Below are 20,397 nucleotides of genomic sequence, written 5' to 3'. Positions count from 1 at the left end.
GTCAGTGGACATACCACAAATTGTCACATTGTATTTTAGATAGCTAAAATTAAAGCTTTGCAATGATTGAGAGACATTCAATTGAGCTCTGTTTCCTTCATAGCTGCTTAGTAAAAGTAAAAACATCTGTACTGGACTAGGGCCATTCTATGAATGAAGAGATAGACAGGGTGCTATGATGGAGGTATGTTGCTCTTTAGAACATATGGGATCACATATGCCTCCGGGGTCTGTTTCAAGTGGTCAGCTGCTTTTTATTGTTTTACATGTCTTAACATTTTCTCTTATCTCCTGTTTGTTGATTTAAAACATGCACTTGAAAATTCTATCAAAGTATGGCTGCTTCCCAAGACTGCACATAGTACTAGAAGCTTCCAGCTATTGTTTGTTCTGCATTTTGAATTTTTTCTGTTCTTACTCTGCCCTCCCAGAGCAGCAGAAGAGCTAATAAATATGGACTCTACCACTTGAAGCAACATTTAAGGGATTTGATAGACCATTCCATTCATGAAAAAAAATCAACCTTTGGAAGAGAATAATTACAGGCTAGCTTTCTCTGTGATGAGTAGCTGTGTATGAGTATCTATGAAGATTCTTTTGTGTTAGATTCTATGAACAGGTTAATAAAATCTGCTGATAGCGTAAAAAAAATAACAGAATAGGCTGCCCTACCTAAACCCCACTAGACATGAAACTAGATTTTTTTTTCTTGTGCCAGAGGTCCAGACTACTGGGCTCAGCAGATGGAGGTGGACCATTCAGTCTTCTCTGCCATACTGCTGAGTGTCTGGTGCAAATGTCTTTAGTGCGCCCAATTCAGAAGCTGACTAGGTATATCCTGGGTATCTAGGACACAGCTGTGCATAACATTTACATACACTACATTACATGTATGTTGTTGTTAGCTGTGAAGTCGTGTCTGACCCATTGCGACCCTATGGACAATGTTCCTCCAGGCCTTCCTGTCCTCTACCATCTTCTGGAGTCCATTTAAGCTCACACTTACTGCTTCAGTGACTCCATCCAGCCACCTCATTCTCTGTCGTCCCCTTCTTCTATTGCCCTCAATCTTCCCCAGCATTAGGCTCTTCTCCAGTGAGTCCTTCCTTCTCATTAGGTGGCCAATGTATTTGAGTTTTAGCTTCAGGATCTGGCCTTCTAAAGAGCAGTCAGGGTTGATCTCCTCTAGGACTGACCGGTTTGATCAAGGGACTCGCAGGAGTCTTCTCCAGCACCACAGTTCAAAGGCCTCAATTCTTTGGTGCTCAGCCTTTCTTATGGTCCAACTTTCACTGCCATACATTGCAACTGGGAAGACCATAGCCTTGACTATATGCACTTTTGTTGACAGGGTGATGTCTCTGCTTTTTAGTGTGTTGTCTAGATTTGCCATGGCTTTCCTCCCCAGGAGCAAGCGTCTTTTAATTTTTTGGCTACAGTCCCCATCTGCAGTGATCTTGGAGCCCAGGAAAATAAAATCCGTCACTACCTCCATTTCTTCCCCATCTATTTGCCAGGAAATGAGAGGGCTGGATGCCATGATCTTGGTTTTCTTAATGTTAAGTTTCAACCCAAGTTTTGCACTCTCCTTCTTCACCCGCAACAAGAGGCTCTTTAGTTCTTCTTCACTTTCTGCCATTAGAGTGGTGTCATCTGCATATCTTAGGTTGTTGATATTTCTTCTGGCAATCTTAATTCCAACTTTTGATTCATCTAGCCCTGCCTTTCTCATGATGCGCTCTGCATATAACTTAAATAGGCAGGGCGACAGTATACAGTCTTGCCAGACTCCTTTCCCAATTTTGAACCAATCAGTGGTTCCGTGTCCAGTTCTCACTGTTGCTTCTTGGTCCACATATAGGTTTCTCAAGAGACAAATAAGATGGTCTGGTACTCCCATCTCTTTAAGAACTTGCCACAGTTTGTTATGATCCACACAATCAAAGGCTTTAGCATAGTCAATGAAGCAGAAGTAGATGTTTTTCTGGAACTCCCTAGCTTTCTCCATGATCCAGCGTATGTTGGCAATTTGATCTCTAGTTCCTCTGCCTCTTCGAAATCCTGCCTGTACTTCTGGTAGTTCTTGATCCACATACTGCTGAAGTCTAGCTTGTAGGATTTTAAGCATGACTTTACTAGCATGAGAAATGAGTGCAATGGTGCGATAGTTTGAATATTCTTTGGCACTGCCTTTCTTTGGAATTGGAATGTAAACTGATCTTTTCCAATCCTGTGGCCACTGTTGAGTTTTCCAAATTTGCTGGCAAATTGAGTGTAGCACTTTTACTGCATCGTCTTTTAAGATTTTGAATAGCTCAGCTGGAATACTGTCACCTCCACTAGCTTTGTTGTTGCTCAGCTTTTCTAAGGCCCACTTCACATTCTATGATGTCTGGCTCGAGATCAGTGACCACCTCATTGTGATTATCAGGGACATTAAGCTCATTCTTGTATAGTTCCTCTGTGTAATTTTGCCACCTCTTCTTAATCATTACATGTATAGATGCAAGTTTATAGCAGCTTTGCAGAAAAGGAACTGGCTCTTAATCTCAAGGTATTTTCTAAGCAACAGGTTTTCAGGATTTTCTGAGCTCAGAACAGCAGTTATTAGATACAGCAGTATTAGCATGCAGCATATTTTACTCGCAAGTGGAGATCATAATATTAGTCTACTTTGAATCACCTTGAATGATTGTGTTATTCTATATACATGCTAAGTATACTCATGCATGTAATATCTAACACCTTCTACAATTGTTGCACTTGAAGTAAAAAATGACTCCCTCAAAGCAATTAATAATGAGATTAGATACTATGGAGTCTTAATTTCATATAAACTCTACAGCACAATACCTAATAGCAGTTACTCTCTCTCTGTTTTTCTAAGACTGATATTAGTTGCCAACTTTGCTTATATTCACATGTAAATATAATTTTTCCATAACTTGGAATTGGAAGAAAGTATTTGCCAGTTTGTTTTCTGGCATGTCAGCCCTGCTTAATTAAGCTCTAATTTTTTTCTATTGAGCAGAACAGGCTTTAAACATGAACATATGTACAATAGTGTTACCTTAATCAGTATTTAAGCTTCTTTTATGAAGCAACTTTAAAAAGAGAAGAGAAACAATACAAGGACATGGCATTCTCAAGAATGGACAAAGATGCCAAAGGAAGGTTTTTTTTCATAATATTAATTCATGCAGGAGAGTGTTTGGATTATTACAACACACAGGGAGAGCAAGGATAAATACAATTAAACACACTGGAAAAACTTTCAGTGGCCCCACGAGAGCATTTTTAAAAATATAATTGCCACATATACCTTGGGGAAAATCTCCCTGGAAATTCTTTTGCCCATGTTGAAAACTATCACCTATTGGTATCAATGAAAGCTTTTTGTGGGGGGGGGTGTTTGTGGGGGGAGGTGTGATAGTAGCACGTAAAAACACGGTAGTTAAACATAGGTTTATGAGCTTTAGTCTTTACAAAAAATCACATTCACACCATGGAACATAACATAGGCGGAAAATAATTGGAACCAGTGGACATTAATTCAAGGACAAGGAACTATGGCTTCTCAGCCAACAGTAGCCATGCTTAACCATTTCTTTTGCTCCCTTATAAAGAGAACTTGAGGTTCCTTGTAGTAGTTTACTGGCGTTAAGTGAACTGAAGTTAATGGCTATTCAGCAAACTCCGAACAAGAATCAGTGCTTGACAGAAATGTAGACTAAGTAATAAAGAGTTTTTTAGACTGGGTGTGGATGTATTTCTAGATGGTTTATTTAAAAGTTCCATTTGCTATGGATCAGTGCAGAAGCAACATCTTTGCATGACTTCTTATTCTTTTTCCAATCTGCTGACACTCAACTTTCCTGACTTCCAACCTTTTACTAGTATTATGTCTTTGTTTTACTTAATGAACGCTCTCCTGGTTTCTGCCCTCTTGTTAATCCTGACTTTGTCGTGTGTAATCGCTTGAATGTCTGCTGCCTGTCTTCAATTGCATAGATTGCTATCTACAACTTCTCTATGTCTTTCCTGTCCACACATACCCACAATTATGAGAGATGGCACAGATGCTAAACGTGCGAATATTTTTAAGCCAAGAGAGTTAGGTGCAGTTTATGGAAGGAGAGAAGGGATAATTGGACACTGAAATATTTCTTTGGATGATTATTGTCAGATACAAGGAGTAATCAGATAACATTTTCACATTTTAGAGATTTCAGATTTTTAGAGGCACAATCCTAGTTTTTCATGACAAGATGTAGTAATGTTATACAATGTTAGTTCACTTCTTTTTTGCATATAATAAACTTCTTATTTTCCTGAAAGTTTACTGCTTTGCAAACTTTAGTATACATAGTTTGATTCATGCAGCCTGAAAAGTTGAATAAAATGAGGTTGAATAGTTGGTTGGTCTATGTCAGAGGCCCCCCAACCTTTTGGGCACCAGGGACCGCTTCCATGGAGAGAGGGTTTTCCGCGTACCGGAGGGGGCGTGGTTTCACCTGCTGCCTGCATCCTGCAGATGGGGCTTTGCTTGTTTGTGCAGCCCGGTTTCTGGCATGCCGGGGACAGACCAGGGGTTGAGGACCCCAGGTCTATGTGAAATGAAGGAGGTCTTTTAGAAGAGAAGTTTGGGAAATGTTTGCGCCTTAATCTGGAACTCCCCTGCATTATTATTTGCATTATGGAAAAGCTGTAGCTTGGAAATATAAAAACCTGGTTAAATTTTGGATCCCCAGATTAATAAAAGGAACTATTAAGGACAGAATGGAGAGTTCTGTAGTCTAAATTTATTGTACAACACATATTTTTGTTGTTCAGTTGTTAAGTCATGTCTGACTCTTTGCAATCGCATGGACCATAGCATGCCAGGCTCCCCTGTCCTCCCTTGTCACCCAGAGTTTACCCAAATTCATGTTCATAATGATAACTTTATTGTCACTTTGAATGTACACCAATTGGCATACATCAAAATGAAATTTCATTGCATACAGCTCTCAAAGGGTCACCACCTCTGATATATACTTCTTGTTCGTGGCCCGCTCAAATTTCACATTGTCCATTTTAGTCTCTAGGGAGTGAACGATGGCACACAGGACAGATGGAAATGGGGCTCCATGTGGATTAGCCCTCAAATTCACTTGTATTCTGACAACCTCGCCTTCTTTCCTTTTTCTGATCCTGACTCTTCCACCTTTTCCTTAAAGAGGCCTTGCTTCTTTTCGCCCCTGGAGCACGCTGCCGTCGCCACCAACTCCTCCAAAAGCCTCTCTCTCTTCCTCTGGGCCTGCCGACAGCCTTATCCAGTTCCTTTGCTCCATAAGCTCCAGGTCCTCTCCTCCTCTGCCTCCTCTGGAAACAGCCCTGATTTGCAATACAATCCATCACTGGGCCAGCAGTCAGATCTTGCTGCTGGTAGAACAAATTCAAACAGCGCCAACGACTTTTAACAGTCTCACCAACAGTTCCAAAACAACTAGAAACTCACCATGCCAGCAAAGATTGTTGGTCGTATGTCGTATGTTACCTTAGTTCCACCATGTTGCTCAAACACATTAAAATTCCTGATCATGTGGCCTATAGCCCTTACTATCCCTCCCAAAACTATTTGCCTTCAAGAGCCAATGCAGCCGCAGCCATTCCAGGCACCGCCATCTTAGATCATTGCATCGATAACGCTGTCTTGTCTCATCCTCTGCTCTCACCTTCTTCTTTTGTCTTCCATCTTTCCCAACATCCAGGTCTTTTCCAACGAGTCCTCTCTTCTCATTTGGAATATTTGAGCTTCAGTATCTGTCCTTCCAAAGAACAGTCAGGGTTGATTTCCTTTAGGATTTGACTGATTTTTATCTCCTTGCAGTCCAAGGGACTCTCAAAGAGTCTTCTCGAGCACCTCACTTCAAAAGCATCAATCAATTCTTCAGCACTTGCCCTTTCTTATGGTCCACCTCTCACAGCCATACCTTCCTATTGGGAAACAAAGCTCATATATAAGCAGGCAGACCAACTCTTCTAATTCTATCTTTGTGATCTGAAATAGGTTTGTAATAGAGACATTTCTGGCTATCTCATAATATAGCTATAGAACTTATTTAGTCCGTATAAATCACTTTAAAAAATTCAAAATGTCCTGGAGGAAAAAAAATGCCAGGCACAAGCATACTTCTGGAATTCTGCCTCTTGATGCTGGCCTAATTCCGTTCCTCTCCAGGTTTCTGCTTGTGCCATCAGTTTCTGTTCCTCTCTTTTTATAGCTGACTCCTGGATTTTGCATCTTGCCCTTCTTAAGCAAAGCAGCAGATACACAGATAACACTATGGATACCCTTGCTCCTTGGAAGAGGTTGGATTTGATGAAAATTGCTTCCAAGTTAAGCAACATTTTGCTGCTCTTCCTTTAAAATTATTTTCTCTTCCCCTTTTTCATTTTGTGGAAGTATATTGGATTTATTTTTTGTTTATCAAATAACATTTATTATCACAACCCTATTGGGGAGACCATTAGCATTTAATTTCAGGTTTCACCATCGCCATCATCACCATAGTCATCATTAATCCAAAAAGTATTGACTGCCTATAGCCTCAGAAAACAAGTTCCAGTAGGAAGGAGGTCCTCCCTGTGGAAATAATATCATCATTAATCATCATCATCAGAGTTGGAAGGGACCTTAGAGGTCTTCTAGTCTAACCCCCTGCTCAAGCAGAAGACCCTATACCATTACAGACAAGTGGCTGTCCAGTCTCTTCTTAAAAGCCTCCAATGATGGAGCACCCACAACCCCTGAAGGCACGCCATTTCACTGATTTATTGTCCTCACTGTTAGGAAGTTTCTCCTAAATTCCAGTTGCTTCTCTTCTTGATTAGTTTCCATCCATTATTTGTTGTCTTGTCTTCTGGTGCTTTGGATAATAGGTTGACACCCCCCCTTTCTTTGTGGCAGCCCCTCAAATATTGCTATCATGTCACCCCTAGACCTTCTTTTCTACCTAGATGCAAATACATACATACTTAAACATAAACTAGACATACAAATAAAACAATATTCTTCATGGGTCTTCCAGATCTCCAGACTAGAATTCTAACAGTTACTTCAAATTGTGGAATTTCCCAAATTTCTTGTTAAATTATAAGTTTAGTCCCAAAATCTGATCTGAGGAAGTATATATTAAATAAAGATTTAGTTTGGGGGATGGAAATACATTGTTTTTGGATTTTTTAATAATTTTGCTTCATAAAATAGACTTCTTTGAATGCCCACACTACATTATTGAAATTGTGGGTTGGGAATAATATTTAGACACAGTGGAGAAGGCAGTAGTGTTTCATTCTACCAGCTGATTGTTTTGAATAAGACAATTGAAAGTACAGTGTGAAACTATTTTGTTAACTTTGTAAAAGGATTCCACATCCCAATTAAAGGATCAGAATAGAAAATCATGGCAATACTTCTGAACAGTAATTCAGTGGAATTGGCATGACGACAGAGATGTTCAGTGTGTGCAACAATATTTTAGACAGTTTTCCTGACTCATGGACAGGTTTTATACAGGGCCCCAACTGCATTTCCCATGTCTATTCCACAGCTTCTACAGCATTCCCTAAAATAAAGCAAAAGTTGAGATAGTTGTGTTTTTATGATCTCAGAATCACAGAATTGGAAGAACATTGAAAACCATCCCCAATCCAGATGGCTTTCTATGTCATAATTACAGATGAAGCTCTGTATTCTTTTCACTTTGCATAATTTCCCCAGATTAGTCCGTGAAAGTTAGTTGATCCTATGCCACTAGAAGAAAGAACCTACAGCATGTGATTTTGCCTGCAGAGAGTTCTTGCTTTTGAGCTAAATTACATACTGCAGGAGAAAGCTATCTTTAGAAGAACATTATCCAACCAGAGACCCCCCCTCCAGATGGGTTGGATTATAATTCCCAACAGCCATGCCACATGACTATTGAATAATGGGAATGTTAATTCAGCACAGCTCAAAAGGCTGGGAATGCTGTGGAGGAGATTAGTTTCCATTCCTACTAAATGGTCAATCAGATCCTCGGCATGAGCAAAAATCATTGGAATGAAATAATGCTGGATTCACTTTCATGCTGCTCAACAGTTGGCTCTTTGTGAGAGCATCCTCAATCCAACTGCTGTTCCAAGATCTTCCTGGCTCCTGCTTTTCCCTATTTGTGGACCAGTTTTTATGAGTTTCCTAATTACTGACCCTGCTTCAGTAATTCAAAGAAAAGAGGATCTTCCGTTTCTCTTTTTAAACAAGGACTGTCTCTGACTTTAAATGAATGCCCTTGTTTTTCCCTTAGTCCTAGACAGTGCCCCTCTGGTTTCTTTTCCCCTTTTTTTCTTGGCATATTTCTAGTCTCTGACCTTATTGGCAACCATGATTTAAACATTTGTTATGCTTTCTCTACAAACTTTTTCTGGAATAGCTAAGGTGTACTCAAAAATGAAAGTAAATTCTCTTTGTTTAAAAAGTGTATTTTTCTACATTGTAGAAAAAACAGCTGATGATGATGTCCAGAAGTCTGATATCTCATCCAGCAGCCAAGGAGTGATTGAAAAGGAATCCCTGGGGCCTCTTCTTCTTGAGGTATGTGCTTAAGAAAACAGCTGCTCCACGTAGTATTTTTAATGCAATTTTTATAGAGCTTTCCTTTAAAATTTGCTGGAAAGTAGAAAGTAAGTATTTGCATAAGAAATTGTGGAACTTTTGTGTTGGGACTAATTACTAACTAGGCTAAAAGAAAGATGTTGGGGAAATGGATTACAGGTAGTCCTCAACTTACAATCATTCATTTAGTGGCTGATCGAAGTTACTAAAGCACTGAAAATAGTGACATATAACCATTTTTCACACTTAACGACTATTGCAGCATCCACTTAACCTAGTGATCACAAATGGATTTTTGATCCGTGTTCATTCTCTGCCTATGATTACCTTAAAAGTATTTCTTTTGCATTGGTTATTCACTTCTCTATTTCATGTAGCACTGCATGACTGTAGCACCCAGTTCCCATTGCAACCAATTATGTTTCTTCTGGCAGATCCAACTCTCATTTCCATATAACAACCTGGACAAAAAACATTCTTATATACAACCATTTTCACTACTTTTTATTAACATTCATTCCTTGCAACAGACCACTAAACTTACCTATTACCTATTTCTGCCAGCGTTTCCATGTCTTAAGATTTTTCTATCTGTTCTCCTAACCTCAATAAATATTCTATGCAAATCTATTTATTTTGTCTAATATTTTTATTTAGCTATAATTTACAATTACTGATTTGATTTTTTTTAACTAACACAACCTTTTGATATGCTACTTTTCAGATCCATGTTCCTTCTTACATCATACCATCTGTCTGATTCATTTTTTTTCAACCATCAACATGTAATTGGCTACATACAAAAGTACTTCCCCAAAGAATGCACTTTTAAAATCTACAAACATTCCTTATCATTTATCCATAAAAATATGAAACACCTAAGGGGACATAAGCATCCTTGTTTTACTCTTCACTCACAGTTGAACTTTTAATATTTCCATTTATTCTTTTGAATGTTTTACTTCCATGATATTCAGCAACAGCACACAATGTTCAAAAATTTAGCCTACTCACTTTTATTTGAAGCTTTCTTTAAATCGCCAAGTTAAATATTTTTTCTAATTCAAGAGTTTTTCAATGATAGACCAGAGAGCAACAATTTATAATATATGTACTTCTCAATTTTACTATCGTCACTCCCATCTCAATCTTTAGGGAGAAAGCCATATCTTTACCTTTTCTGAGAGTCAACAGGTTGGCGCCATCCATATTTCTAGAGAGAAGCTGTTCTATAAGGCAGGTATCACAGCAGGGAAGGCATACTTTTGAGACATTGCTTCACCAAGAGCACCTAGTTGGATGGACAGAAACTGTTGAGGATAGGCAGTACCACAATTAATCTTGTATTAAAAACCATGTAGGTCTTTAAAGGTGACAACCAGGGTGCAACTGGCACACAAGATATATTTCTGCAAAGGGTGGTACCTGCTGTTTGAACAGAAGTCTTAGGACCAGGAGGACTCCTTGTATTGCTTACCAGATCTGATTGGGGGAGTGTAAAATTGCCAAATTGCTACATATAGGAGTACTTAAAACTCACAGCCACTTAGTCTTGAGGGTTGAGTTGAAGCCGGTTCTTTCCCATCCAGAACTGTGTAGCCTATAAACACTGGGAGCACATTTCCGTGGCATTACTTGGAAGGCCCAGGACAGTGATGTACAACTCAGTATCTTTACATTGATTATACTTGACTTCATGCCAATGGAGGATCTCACCCAACTGTTTCATGTAGATGTTAAATAGCCCTCCACCACTCCATATAGCATCAGCCCACAAAAGCGAAGGTGGAGAGCTGTTGAAAAAGCATGCCTCCCACTCCCAACCACTTGATCTGGCCCTGTAGGATACATGAATGATGATATCAAAAGCAACTGACAGATACAGGAGGGATAGCATGGATATATCACACCAATCCTGTGGCCAATAGAGGCCATCCAGAAGCATGATTAGTGATATCTGAGTACTGTATCACAGCCTTTAACCTTATTGTAATGGGCAAATACAAAAGGTTGGGGACCCGTGCCCTAGAAGATATTAGTGCACATTTTCTGATATGCTTTTCACCCCTTTCATTCATAAATAAAGCTACCTTCTGTGCATGTATTCATTAACTATGCTCCACAAGTTCAAGCCACGTTCACTCTGAACAGATATATTCCTTCCACTGTTTCCTGATTTTTAGACACACAACGTATCTATTTTTCTTTATTTACTTTCATTCTGTCATACTCTTCACAATTTTATTACTTTTATATTTCATGTTTCAAAATTCTGTATGCCATTTGAATTGGGCGGTATTAATAAATAAATAATAGGTCATTACTAGAATGGTTAATTGACCTCTGTTGCCCATTATAGCTTTGCTCATTTGACATTTTCACACTTTTTAACAATATGGAGAATGTGTAGGCTAAATTAGCAGTCACGGTTATACCAATGCTGTATTTCCTGGTAAAGGTAAGACCACATTCTGCCCACTTGCCACTTTCTAGGAGGTGCATGCAATGTACCAACAAATCCTCAGGCTAACAGGTTTGAAAAAAAAGTCACATTAAAGAAGGGGCGTCATCTCTTGGAATGATTCTTTAATCAACCAGAGATTCTTTAACCTTGATATTTCTTGTAATCCACATTCCCTACTCACCAATCACTTGTACCATGCATGTTTGAATTTTTACATTTAACAACAAAATTAATCCCATTCCTAATATCTAGAAATAGATTGTTTATGATCTGTCTCATGTTAGATAAGTGTCAGATGGATTTACATCCAATACCGTTTTTCAACTGTTTATTCACTTTTTTCCTTTACCTGCTGTGTCCTGTATGATTTATTCATGCACCTTTCTCTTTCCCAAATACTTTTTAAAATCATATCACATTTAATTGTTTTGATGAGACCGTTAGTGTGCTAAAACAGCTGAAAATTAAAGGGGGCAGAATTTTAATTCAGACAGGAACCTGTGAGCTGCACTTTCCATTCAAAAGCATGTAATGCAGAAGCCTCTTGTTGCTTAGCAACAGACAACTGTGTCTCAGTGAAACTGCAAGCCATGGGCTAATTTTGTTGGGGGGGTGGAGAGGTGGTGGAGAGTGGATTGGCTTGGTTTGAAATTACTTCCTGTTTCCAGAAGCTAATATAGAAGGAACCTTCCAGTACAAAATAAAGAGTGCAGAGCCAGATAAATTATATCTCCCTAGCAAAGCAATACTAGAAAGGGAAACAAATGCTGACAGAAATGTCCAAGTTTGTGATTGGGTCTGGGCATATATTGTTTTGAATTATGAAGGGGCAGTCCAAGCCATCATCAATCCTGTATGACTCAGGCAGCACTTGGGCATCCCTCAACTATACCAAAGGGAAGTCACTCCATCCTGGTTAGAAAAAATACGGCAATCAGAAATCTGCACTGCCTTGTGCTAGATTCTAGTTTACTTTGTCCCACTTCAGCAGCAATCCCACTGTTTCTTTCATTCTTATGAATTTAAAGGTGCCCCTCCTAATCAGCAAGGACTGTGCCCTTTGAGCATTTTATCTCTTCATAAGACTATTTTAGGCCAGGGGTCTGCAGCCCCTGGGCCGCAGTCCATTATTGGGATTTGAGCCGTTCAGAACCAGGCTGTGGAAGTGGCAGGTGAACACTTGTCACTTGAGCATATGAATCTGTGCATGTGCGTTTTCCCACTGCTTGCGTGGAACCATCTCCTCTCCCTCCCCCCCCCCCCCGCAACCAGGCCCCAAAGCCAAAAAGGTTGGAGAACTCTTTTTTAGGCCAGTCCCATTAAGATCCTTCTGGTTTTAAATATCTGAAGAACAGATTTTCTCTCTCAAGTTGGCCTTCTACAAAAAGAAGAAAAGCCTTGGCTTGATATCTAAAATGTGCATAAAGGTAAAGGTAAAGGATCCCCCGCACATGAGTGCTAGTCATTTCCGACTCTAGGGGCCGGTGCTCATCTCCGTGTCAAAGCTGAAGAGCCAGCGCTTGTCCAACGACGTCTCCTTGGTCATGTGGCCGGCATGACTAGATGCCAAAGGCGCACAGAATGCTGTTACCTTCCCACCGTAGTGGTCCCTATTTTTCTACTTGCATTTTTACGTGCTTTCGAACTGCTAGATTGGCAGAAGCTGGGATGAGTAACAGGCGCTCTGCTACGTGGCACTCAGGATTCGACCCGCCAAACTGCCAACCTTCTGATCGACAAGCTCAGCGTCTTAACCCACTGAGCCACCGTGTCATTACCAAAAAGATTGATAATAGGAAGACAAATGTTAGTCGAATTATGAGATAAATTATGGGATAAAGTATGGGATAAAGTATCATCCAGTGGGAGTTGTCACCTGTGCAATCCGGTGGCTAATCCTGGAGCATCAATGCTAACAATTATTTCCTTTCTTTATATAAGCATTGAAGGAAAACATGCTGGTTAGACAAGATCCTCTGGCAGAGTCACCTTGGGCAGCAAAGAGCAGCACAAAGAAAGTGGTAGGGGGAGAGCCAATTATGAAGTTTGGCAGATTTGATTGTAATATAATCTAAAAATCTAGACTTTTTCATCTGAAAACACTTGTTAGAATGGTCTGTTAGTACATGAAGTGGGTGTGTTACTACTATTCATGCAGTGTTCGACTAAAGAAATATGCATTTGTCCACATATGCCTAGACATCAGTAACTTTTATATAAGTTGATTATGTGAATTAAGCATGACTCCTGCCCTATTTATCATTGTTGCTTGTATATTTCTGATACTTTTCCCATGATAGTGCCCTGATCATCCATAACCCAAATTGTCAGCTCTTCATTGTTCTAAAGACCTGTAAAGATAGAAACACCTTTCTTAATGCCCTTTGTCATTGTTTTGGCCCCTGCAGGCACTGGATGGCTTTTTCTTTGTTGTGAATCGTGAAGGACGGATTGTGTTTGTGTCTGAGAATGTGACCAGTTACTTAGGCTATAACCAAGAGGAGCTTATGAACACCAGTGTCTACAGTATCTTGCATGTGGGAGATCATGCTGAATTTGTCAAGAATTTGCTGCCTAAGTCACTAGGTGAGCAGTATGACTTTCTTGGCCTTCTCTCATTCTCTTTGCAATATTGCTGCTGAATCAAAGAAACACATTCGTATAATTTCAATATAAATTCATGTCAGGATACTAGGATAACTTTTCTAGATAGTATATGAAGTAAATGTGCAGGGAAAACTAAGGTTCTCTAAGACCACAATAGTTAACCTAGAAACATTTTTACCAGAATATAACAAATATATTAAAAATCATGATGTAACTGATGAAAATTTCAGGCATCCTAAATCTGCTTCTTTATCTAGAGTTCTGATTTATATTCTTTGGTAATTTTTGTGAAGAAAAACAAGAAGTTGAGCTTTTTAGCTTAAAGAAGTGATAATAGATGGCCTAGTACAAAATGACCATGCTATTCTTTTCTTTACACATCAGATTTATAAAGCCACTTCATACAATACATTTTTAGGTGTTTGATTTCTTCAAGGCTTTAGCTTAATATGTTGAATGTTTCTCAGAATGTGCAAGAGTTGAGTAGATGCAAGCTGCGCTCAGGAGCACTAGCAGGTGGTTAGAAGATTAGGAGGCAGCTCTGTTTTGCAAACAAGATCCAATTTAATTTTGCTGGTGACATGCCATTCCAAATGCATATCATTCATTCTGCACTTAAGCTGATTTTTGAATAATATGCTAACTCACAAGCATCATTATGTAATTCTCAATAAGAACTTCAGTTGACTACTCAACCAGAAACCATTTTTTTGCCAGTCTGAAGTCTAGAAAGCTAAAAATGTGAATTGCTTACTGAGTGTCAGCTTAGCCAGCAGACGAAAACAGTGACTGGAGGCACAAAGATGCTCTTTGGTCTGCTCATCATTAATGTGGCACATTGAGTACATAGCCTGATTCAGTCAGAGAGGTTACTGGCAGCTTACAAATCAATGTTTTGTTCATAGAAGGTCAACTGCTTGCTGCTGTTTAATCAACTTGATGATAAAACCCCTCTTGCTTAGCAAGGTTCTGTTTATCAAACTTATGGCCTATTAGCTAAAGCTTTATTAGTTGACAAGTCACTAATTCAGTAAACTCTCATAGTTCTTACAACTGCCTTATTGGGTCAATGCAATAGTCTGCTGAAGCTGCAAAGGTGCATGTTACACTTCCATGGAGGAAAAGAGAAACCATTAATAACACACTGAGCACTTTATGGAAAGCAAGTGAAGGTCAGCAATGATTTTATATGAATATAGAAAGCCAGAGAGATAGAAATTCGGAACTCTGCAGGTCTTCTCTGAAGGTTCAAAATATAGGTAGAAAATGAGCAATACAAATTTCTTTCTTATACTCTGGAACCCTTCATTTGCTACAGTCCCACTTGATCATTCACATATTCTTGTATGTGTGCATCCATGAAACATACATGTATATGTGTATGGTCACTGACACAAATTTAAGAGACATGCCTGTGCAACCTTAATGGTACTTGAAATAAGCGCTAAATGCAATAAGTTCAAGATCTACAAGAGTCCCCTGTCTAGAAAAGTGTCATCAAAAAGGGTTAATACACAGCAAGGATGTGCAAGATTGAAAATTTGAATGATGCTCTTCTTTGAGTCTTTTGTAAGACGAGATAGCCTTTGAAGAAGAATCCTTTTAAAATTATAAATGTGTTTTAGTGTTCTGCTCTCTGTTTTCTTTCTATAGCTACCCTTCTTTTTTGGTTGAATTCCACAGTGAGAGGAAGATTGTAATCTTGGATCCTTGCATGTCCATATAGTTGGATAAGATCTTAGTCAGAGATGGACATTTTTTGGCCCATGTTTACATGTACCACCTAATAATATGTCATACCTGCATATGCACAATCATATATACCAAGTACATTTTGCTGGGGAAGAGGATGCCCAAGATGGATCTTACGTGCACCATTTTTCCATTAAAGGGCACAGCTCTGCAGGATTTAAAGATTATTTACCTTCATCTATTAGCTTTAAACTTTATTAGATTTATTTCCCATTCTTATCCAGGAATCCAAGGTAGTTTACATAAGGTTTCCATTTATTTTATTTCACAACAAAAACCCAGTGAGATAGATAGATAGATAGATAGATAGATAGATAGATAGATAGATAGATAGATAGATAGATAGATAGATAGATAGATAGATAGATAGATATACAGACAGACAGGGGTGAAAAAATTAGTCACCCAGGCAAATTCCATTGCTGAGGTGGGACTTGAATCTGGGTCTATCGGTGTTTCAATGCTACATCATACTGGCTATCTAAATGTCAAATAGCTGAAGTTTGCTTTAGATTTTAAGTAAACAATCAGATGCACCCTTTAACTTATGCTGCAATTTTAAAATGGTCTAGCATAGACCATTTTAATATTGATTTCAGTGTGGCTGGTATCAAATTTGCTTCAGTCAATATAAAATTGACTTAAGCTAATTTAATATAAGGTAGGTTTAAATCAATATTTCACTTAATCAGGTCTTAATTGATTTTAGCTTACTACAGTGTACACTTATGCATGGATAGAGTTCAGTGTTTTGTGAAATGTTACTGTAGCATTAAATCATATTCTCGCACTCACATACAGCTCAGCCAGTTTTCTATAGACAAAAACTTGTGTCTAGTAGTTTCTGAGAAAATTGTGCAAAGTGTTCTTTATTCACACTGAACATGGATTTTTTAAAAAATTTGTGAATATGGTTGCCAAGGAAACTGCTATGCTGAATGCAACTATGAGAGGTAACCATAGCGGAAAATGTCAGAAGTACCATCATTCTGTGAGTCTAATATATCCTTTGCATGTATATGTTTATGGCTCTTTGAGCTCTCGGGCCCAGGCTGAGGAGAAATTTTTAATTGGGGTTTTAATTGTGTACAGGGTCAATTTAATATTTTTTAATTCGGTTTTAACTTTTGTATGTTGGATTTTTTAATTCCCTGTAAACCGCCCTGAGTCCTCAGGGAAAGGGCGGTATATAAATGTAACTAAATAAATAAATGTTTTCAAGTCAATAAAAGGATTTAGTCATGTATAGCTACTTGACCCAAGAGTAATGTTTGTGGCTGGAGACATGTTTCTTCACCACCACCACCACCACCCAAAGAATCAGTCTGTGATCCTCCTGGTGATACCGTGATATCACAGTTTGATTTTTTGGGATGATTTTTAGCTCCAATTTTGGGGGAGATATTATTTATGCAAAATAGATCAGTTAAGACTGTGTTGGCTTAGCATATTTATTTTTCAACTTTACTTCTGGAAAGACCCATTCCCAGCTATTCATTACCATTTGTTAATCAGTCATGGGGATTTTTTTTTTCAATCAAGGAAGGGGAAGTAGAGTTACTACTGCACTTTTCACCTACTGTAAAAAAAATTCCCCCGGATTCTTCCTCTTTGGAGGATAGCAAGGATCACAGAAAGAAGGAGAAATAGGTCATGGAGCGGATGGTTCCTGATTGCTGCCATAAATGTTCTTAGAGATGGTGGAAGGAGTAAAGAGAACATGGGGACGAGCTTGTCCTCTTTGAGAAGGAAAGTGGGAAGTAGCGAGTGGATCTTCTGGGCCTCTACTGCATTTCCTCTGCAGGATAAAGGGTGCTGCACTAGTAGTCATAGTAAGAAAAGAACACAAGAAATTTTTGCATAGAGAACAAAAGAGGAGTGTTTGCTGTGGTCAGAGGTTTTTCCACACTTCCTGGTTCATGCCATCTGAGTGCATGTCAGAGTATCTAGAATAGGTAATAGCGGTATAAATAATGGTATATGGTTTATACCATAAATAAGCAATAGAAAGATTGTGGCTTTGACTCATTATAATAGTTTCTTATACTTATTGGTGTTTGGGCAGAGTTGTAGTAATCTCATTTTCCATATTCCAGTTTCTGCACATTCACTTTTTCAAAGCCCTTCAAGAAGTGTTTTTTGTTCTATCCCAGTTAATGGAGTCCCTTGGCCCCAAGAATCTACCCGACGCAACAGCCATACCTTCAACTGCAGGATGCTGATCCGTCCCCCAGATGAGCCAGGTGCAGAGAATCAAGAGGCCCGCCAGCGTTACGAGGTTATGCAGTGCTTCACTGTGTCTCAGCCAAAACTGATCAAAGAAGAAGGTGAAGGTAAAAACAGACTGCTAGATCTGGAGGTGGAAAAAGGCTAGCTCATGATGCATCGCGTTTTGGGGGGAGACCCAGAAAAGCCACAGATGATTTCCTGCTGTCCTTCCATAAGACTTTTTTTTGCAAGGGAATTGCAACTCTGTAAAAGCCCATACACTCTGCAGCATTTCCTGCTTACTAAGAGTAGGATTTGTGATATCTGTAACTCAGCATGTAAAACCCACAGACTTTACTACACTGCATACCCTCCAAATTTCACATTCAGCTGATGAGCAACTTTAATCCTCACAGGAAAGAAAAGGTTTCCAAAAGGCCCATTGCAGCCCTGTTCCTTGCTGTTTACATTCACACCAGTCTGTTGCATTTGCATCACTCTTTGGATGGAAAAGATTAGAAGTCATATCTCCATGTATCCAATCCTGGCAGAGTATGTAATCAATTGCATAAAAATAAAAATGTAGGACTCTTTGAACCACCTTGCTAAAGATGCTAAAATATAATCCTTCAGAGCTTAATGCAAAAGAAACTAATTTCCATCATTAAAGCTATTAGGGGTTTGGGCTAAGACTATTACAATCATTGTCATTGTTCAGACATGATTCTTTTTGGTTTCTCTAGTACTGCAACATGCTATTGGATTATGTTAAATACCTTATTAGAAAGATACCAGCCAAAGTCATAAGGAATAGGTAGATATATAGTACTCATGACATATTCAGATGTCCTGCCTCTTAGGTGGGTTTTGACATTGTACAATTTTTTGATATTCCCAAGTCTGTAATGTTAATGCAATAATAAACTAGATTTCTGAAATTTTAACAGCAGCACTCTGATGATGAAGTCACTCTCCACAAAATGAATTGAGTAAAGTGATATCTCAGTTGAAAGTTAAAACAGAGGAAAGGGAGGTAGGTTAATGATACCCTTCATTTATCTAATCAGTGAAGCTGGAGTGTTCTCCTGATTATTTTCCAGTAGCAAGCTTGTCTCCTCTGATTAACCCTGAGTGATCTGTAGTTGCTTCCAGGAATACAATACATATACTGTGGTTACTGAAATCCCCCACCATTGTGCTGGGTGGGTATCTGCCTGGATTCCAAATGCATAATTTAGCCAACATGGATTCAGATTTGGGATCTTGATCTTGATCTGTACTGTTCCTCAGATGCATCATGCCAACAAGACTTTCCAGCAAAACACTTCAGGCTTATTCCTCCGTAACGGCCATTCCGTTCCAGTGCATTAGCTGTATTAATCCATTGCAGCTTTCACAGGAGATCATGACTAGAAGAAATAAATCACAGAGGGGTTTATGAGCACATACTTTGCCTAGAGCTGATAATTCTTGGCTTCCGCAACTGCCTTTTATTTTGCAATGTTGCCAGATACAAATGGCCTTAAAATTAATTCTCCCAAACAGTGTGGAATGAACACACGCATACACAGGGGAGTATGCCAGTCCTTTTCTCTTGCAAGCAGATTTTTAACCTTTCCCAAGTTGGCACCCTCCAGACATATTGGTCTATCATTCCCATTTCCCCAGTGAACACTGCCAATATCTGTGCAAGGTGGTGGGAATTCCAGCCCAATACATCTGAAGGGTTTCACTTTAGAGGGATGTTGGTTTATAGGATCTCGTTACTGTGAAGAATTCAAGTCAACAATGCTGCTGCTCATGCAAAATGGGGGAAAAAGGCTTATTCCTAAACTGTGGTTGCAGGGGGACTATTTTCATTCTTCACCAAATGAAAACAGAGAAGCAATTCAGTTGGGCTGTTGCAGTCTTATCCTATCCCTGAAATGAGAGAAGCCCATCCCATCAGTTTTCCTTTTGTGAGGCCTTTCTTTCTCTTGCATTCTCTTATCCCTTCTCCAGTCATCCCCCCCAGACCTCCTCCCTAATGCTGCAATTGCCCCAGTTTATTTGCTCAGAGCTCGCTTTTGTTGCTCACCCTAAAGCCCAGATTGAACTGCTGTCTCAGTATTCCATTTTGAGTGAGCTAAAGAAACAAAAAAGTTGCATTCCTCATTATAAAGTAAGTTTAAGGAGAACCTGGGATATCTTTAGTCAAGGCCTTCCTCTTTTACATAGTCTCTTTGCACATACAAAGTATAGAAGATAAATGAAGGGAGCAAAGTTCTGACGATCATGCAAGATATGAGAAGGGAGGAAGGAGACAATGTGGAAGAAGTAAATGAAAATGAAAAGAGGTGGCATGGGAATTTAAATCAGTAACCTTCAATCTTTTTTTTTTTTAAAAAAAAGTTGCATTCCTTATTTTAAAGTAAGTTTAAGGAGAACCTGGGATATCTTTAGTCAAGGCCTTCCTCTTTTACATAGTCTCTTTGCACATACAAAGTATAGAAGATAAATGAAGGGAGCAAAGTTCTGACGATCATGCAAGATATGAGAAGGGAGGAAGGAGACAATGTGGAAGAAGTAAATGGAAATGAAAAGAGGTGGCCTGGGAATTTAAATCAGTAACCTTCAATCTTTTTTTTTAAAAAAAGTTGCATTCCTCATTATAAAGTAAGTTTAAGGAGAACCTGGGATATCTTTAGTCAAGGCCTTCCTCTTTTACATAGTCTCTTTGCACATACAA

The 20,397-nt window shown here is 39.0% G+C and overlaps 1 protein-coding gene across 5 annotated transcripts in view; it reads left to right on the top strand.

The window, feature by feature from the left end:
* Positions 1-20,397, top strand: part of NCOA1 (nuclear receptor coactivator 1) — a 308,570-nt gene that overhangs the window by 239,468 nt on the left and 48,705 nt on the right. For 4 of the 5 annotated variants that reach the window (XM_081326952.1, XM_081326949.1, XM_081326951.1 and 1 more), the window contains 3 exons: positions 8,523-8,617; positions 13,511-13,688; positions 17,615-17,794. In XM_081326952.1, the coding sequence (XP_081183078.1) occupies positions 8,523-8,617; positions 13,511-13,688; positions 17,615-17,794 (453 nt within the window). The remainder of the gene's footprint in view (positions 1-8,522; positions 8,618-13,510; positions 13,689-17,614; positions 17,795-20,397) is intronic. The other variant, XM_081326953.1, reaches the window with a different exon arrangement.

Source organism: Vipera berus, assembly GCF_964194415.1.
Source record: "Vipera berus genome assembly, chromosome: 1".
Taxonomy (NCBI): Eukaryota; Metazoa; Chordata; class Lepidosauria; order Squamata; family Viperidae; genus Vipera; species Vipera berus.
This window is presented reverse-complemented; position numbering and strand designations above follow the sequence as displayed.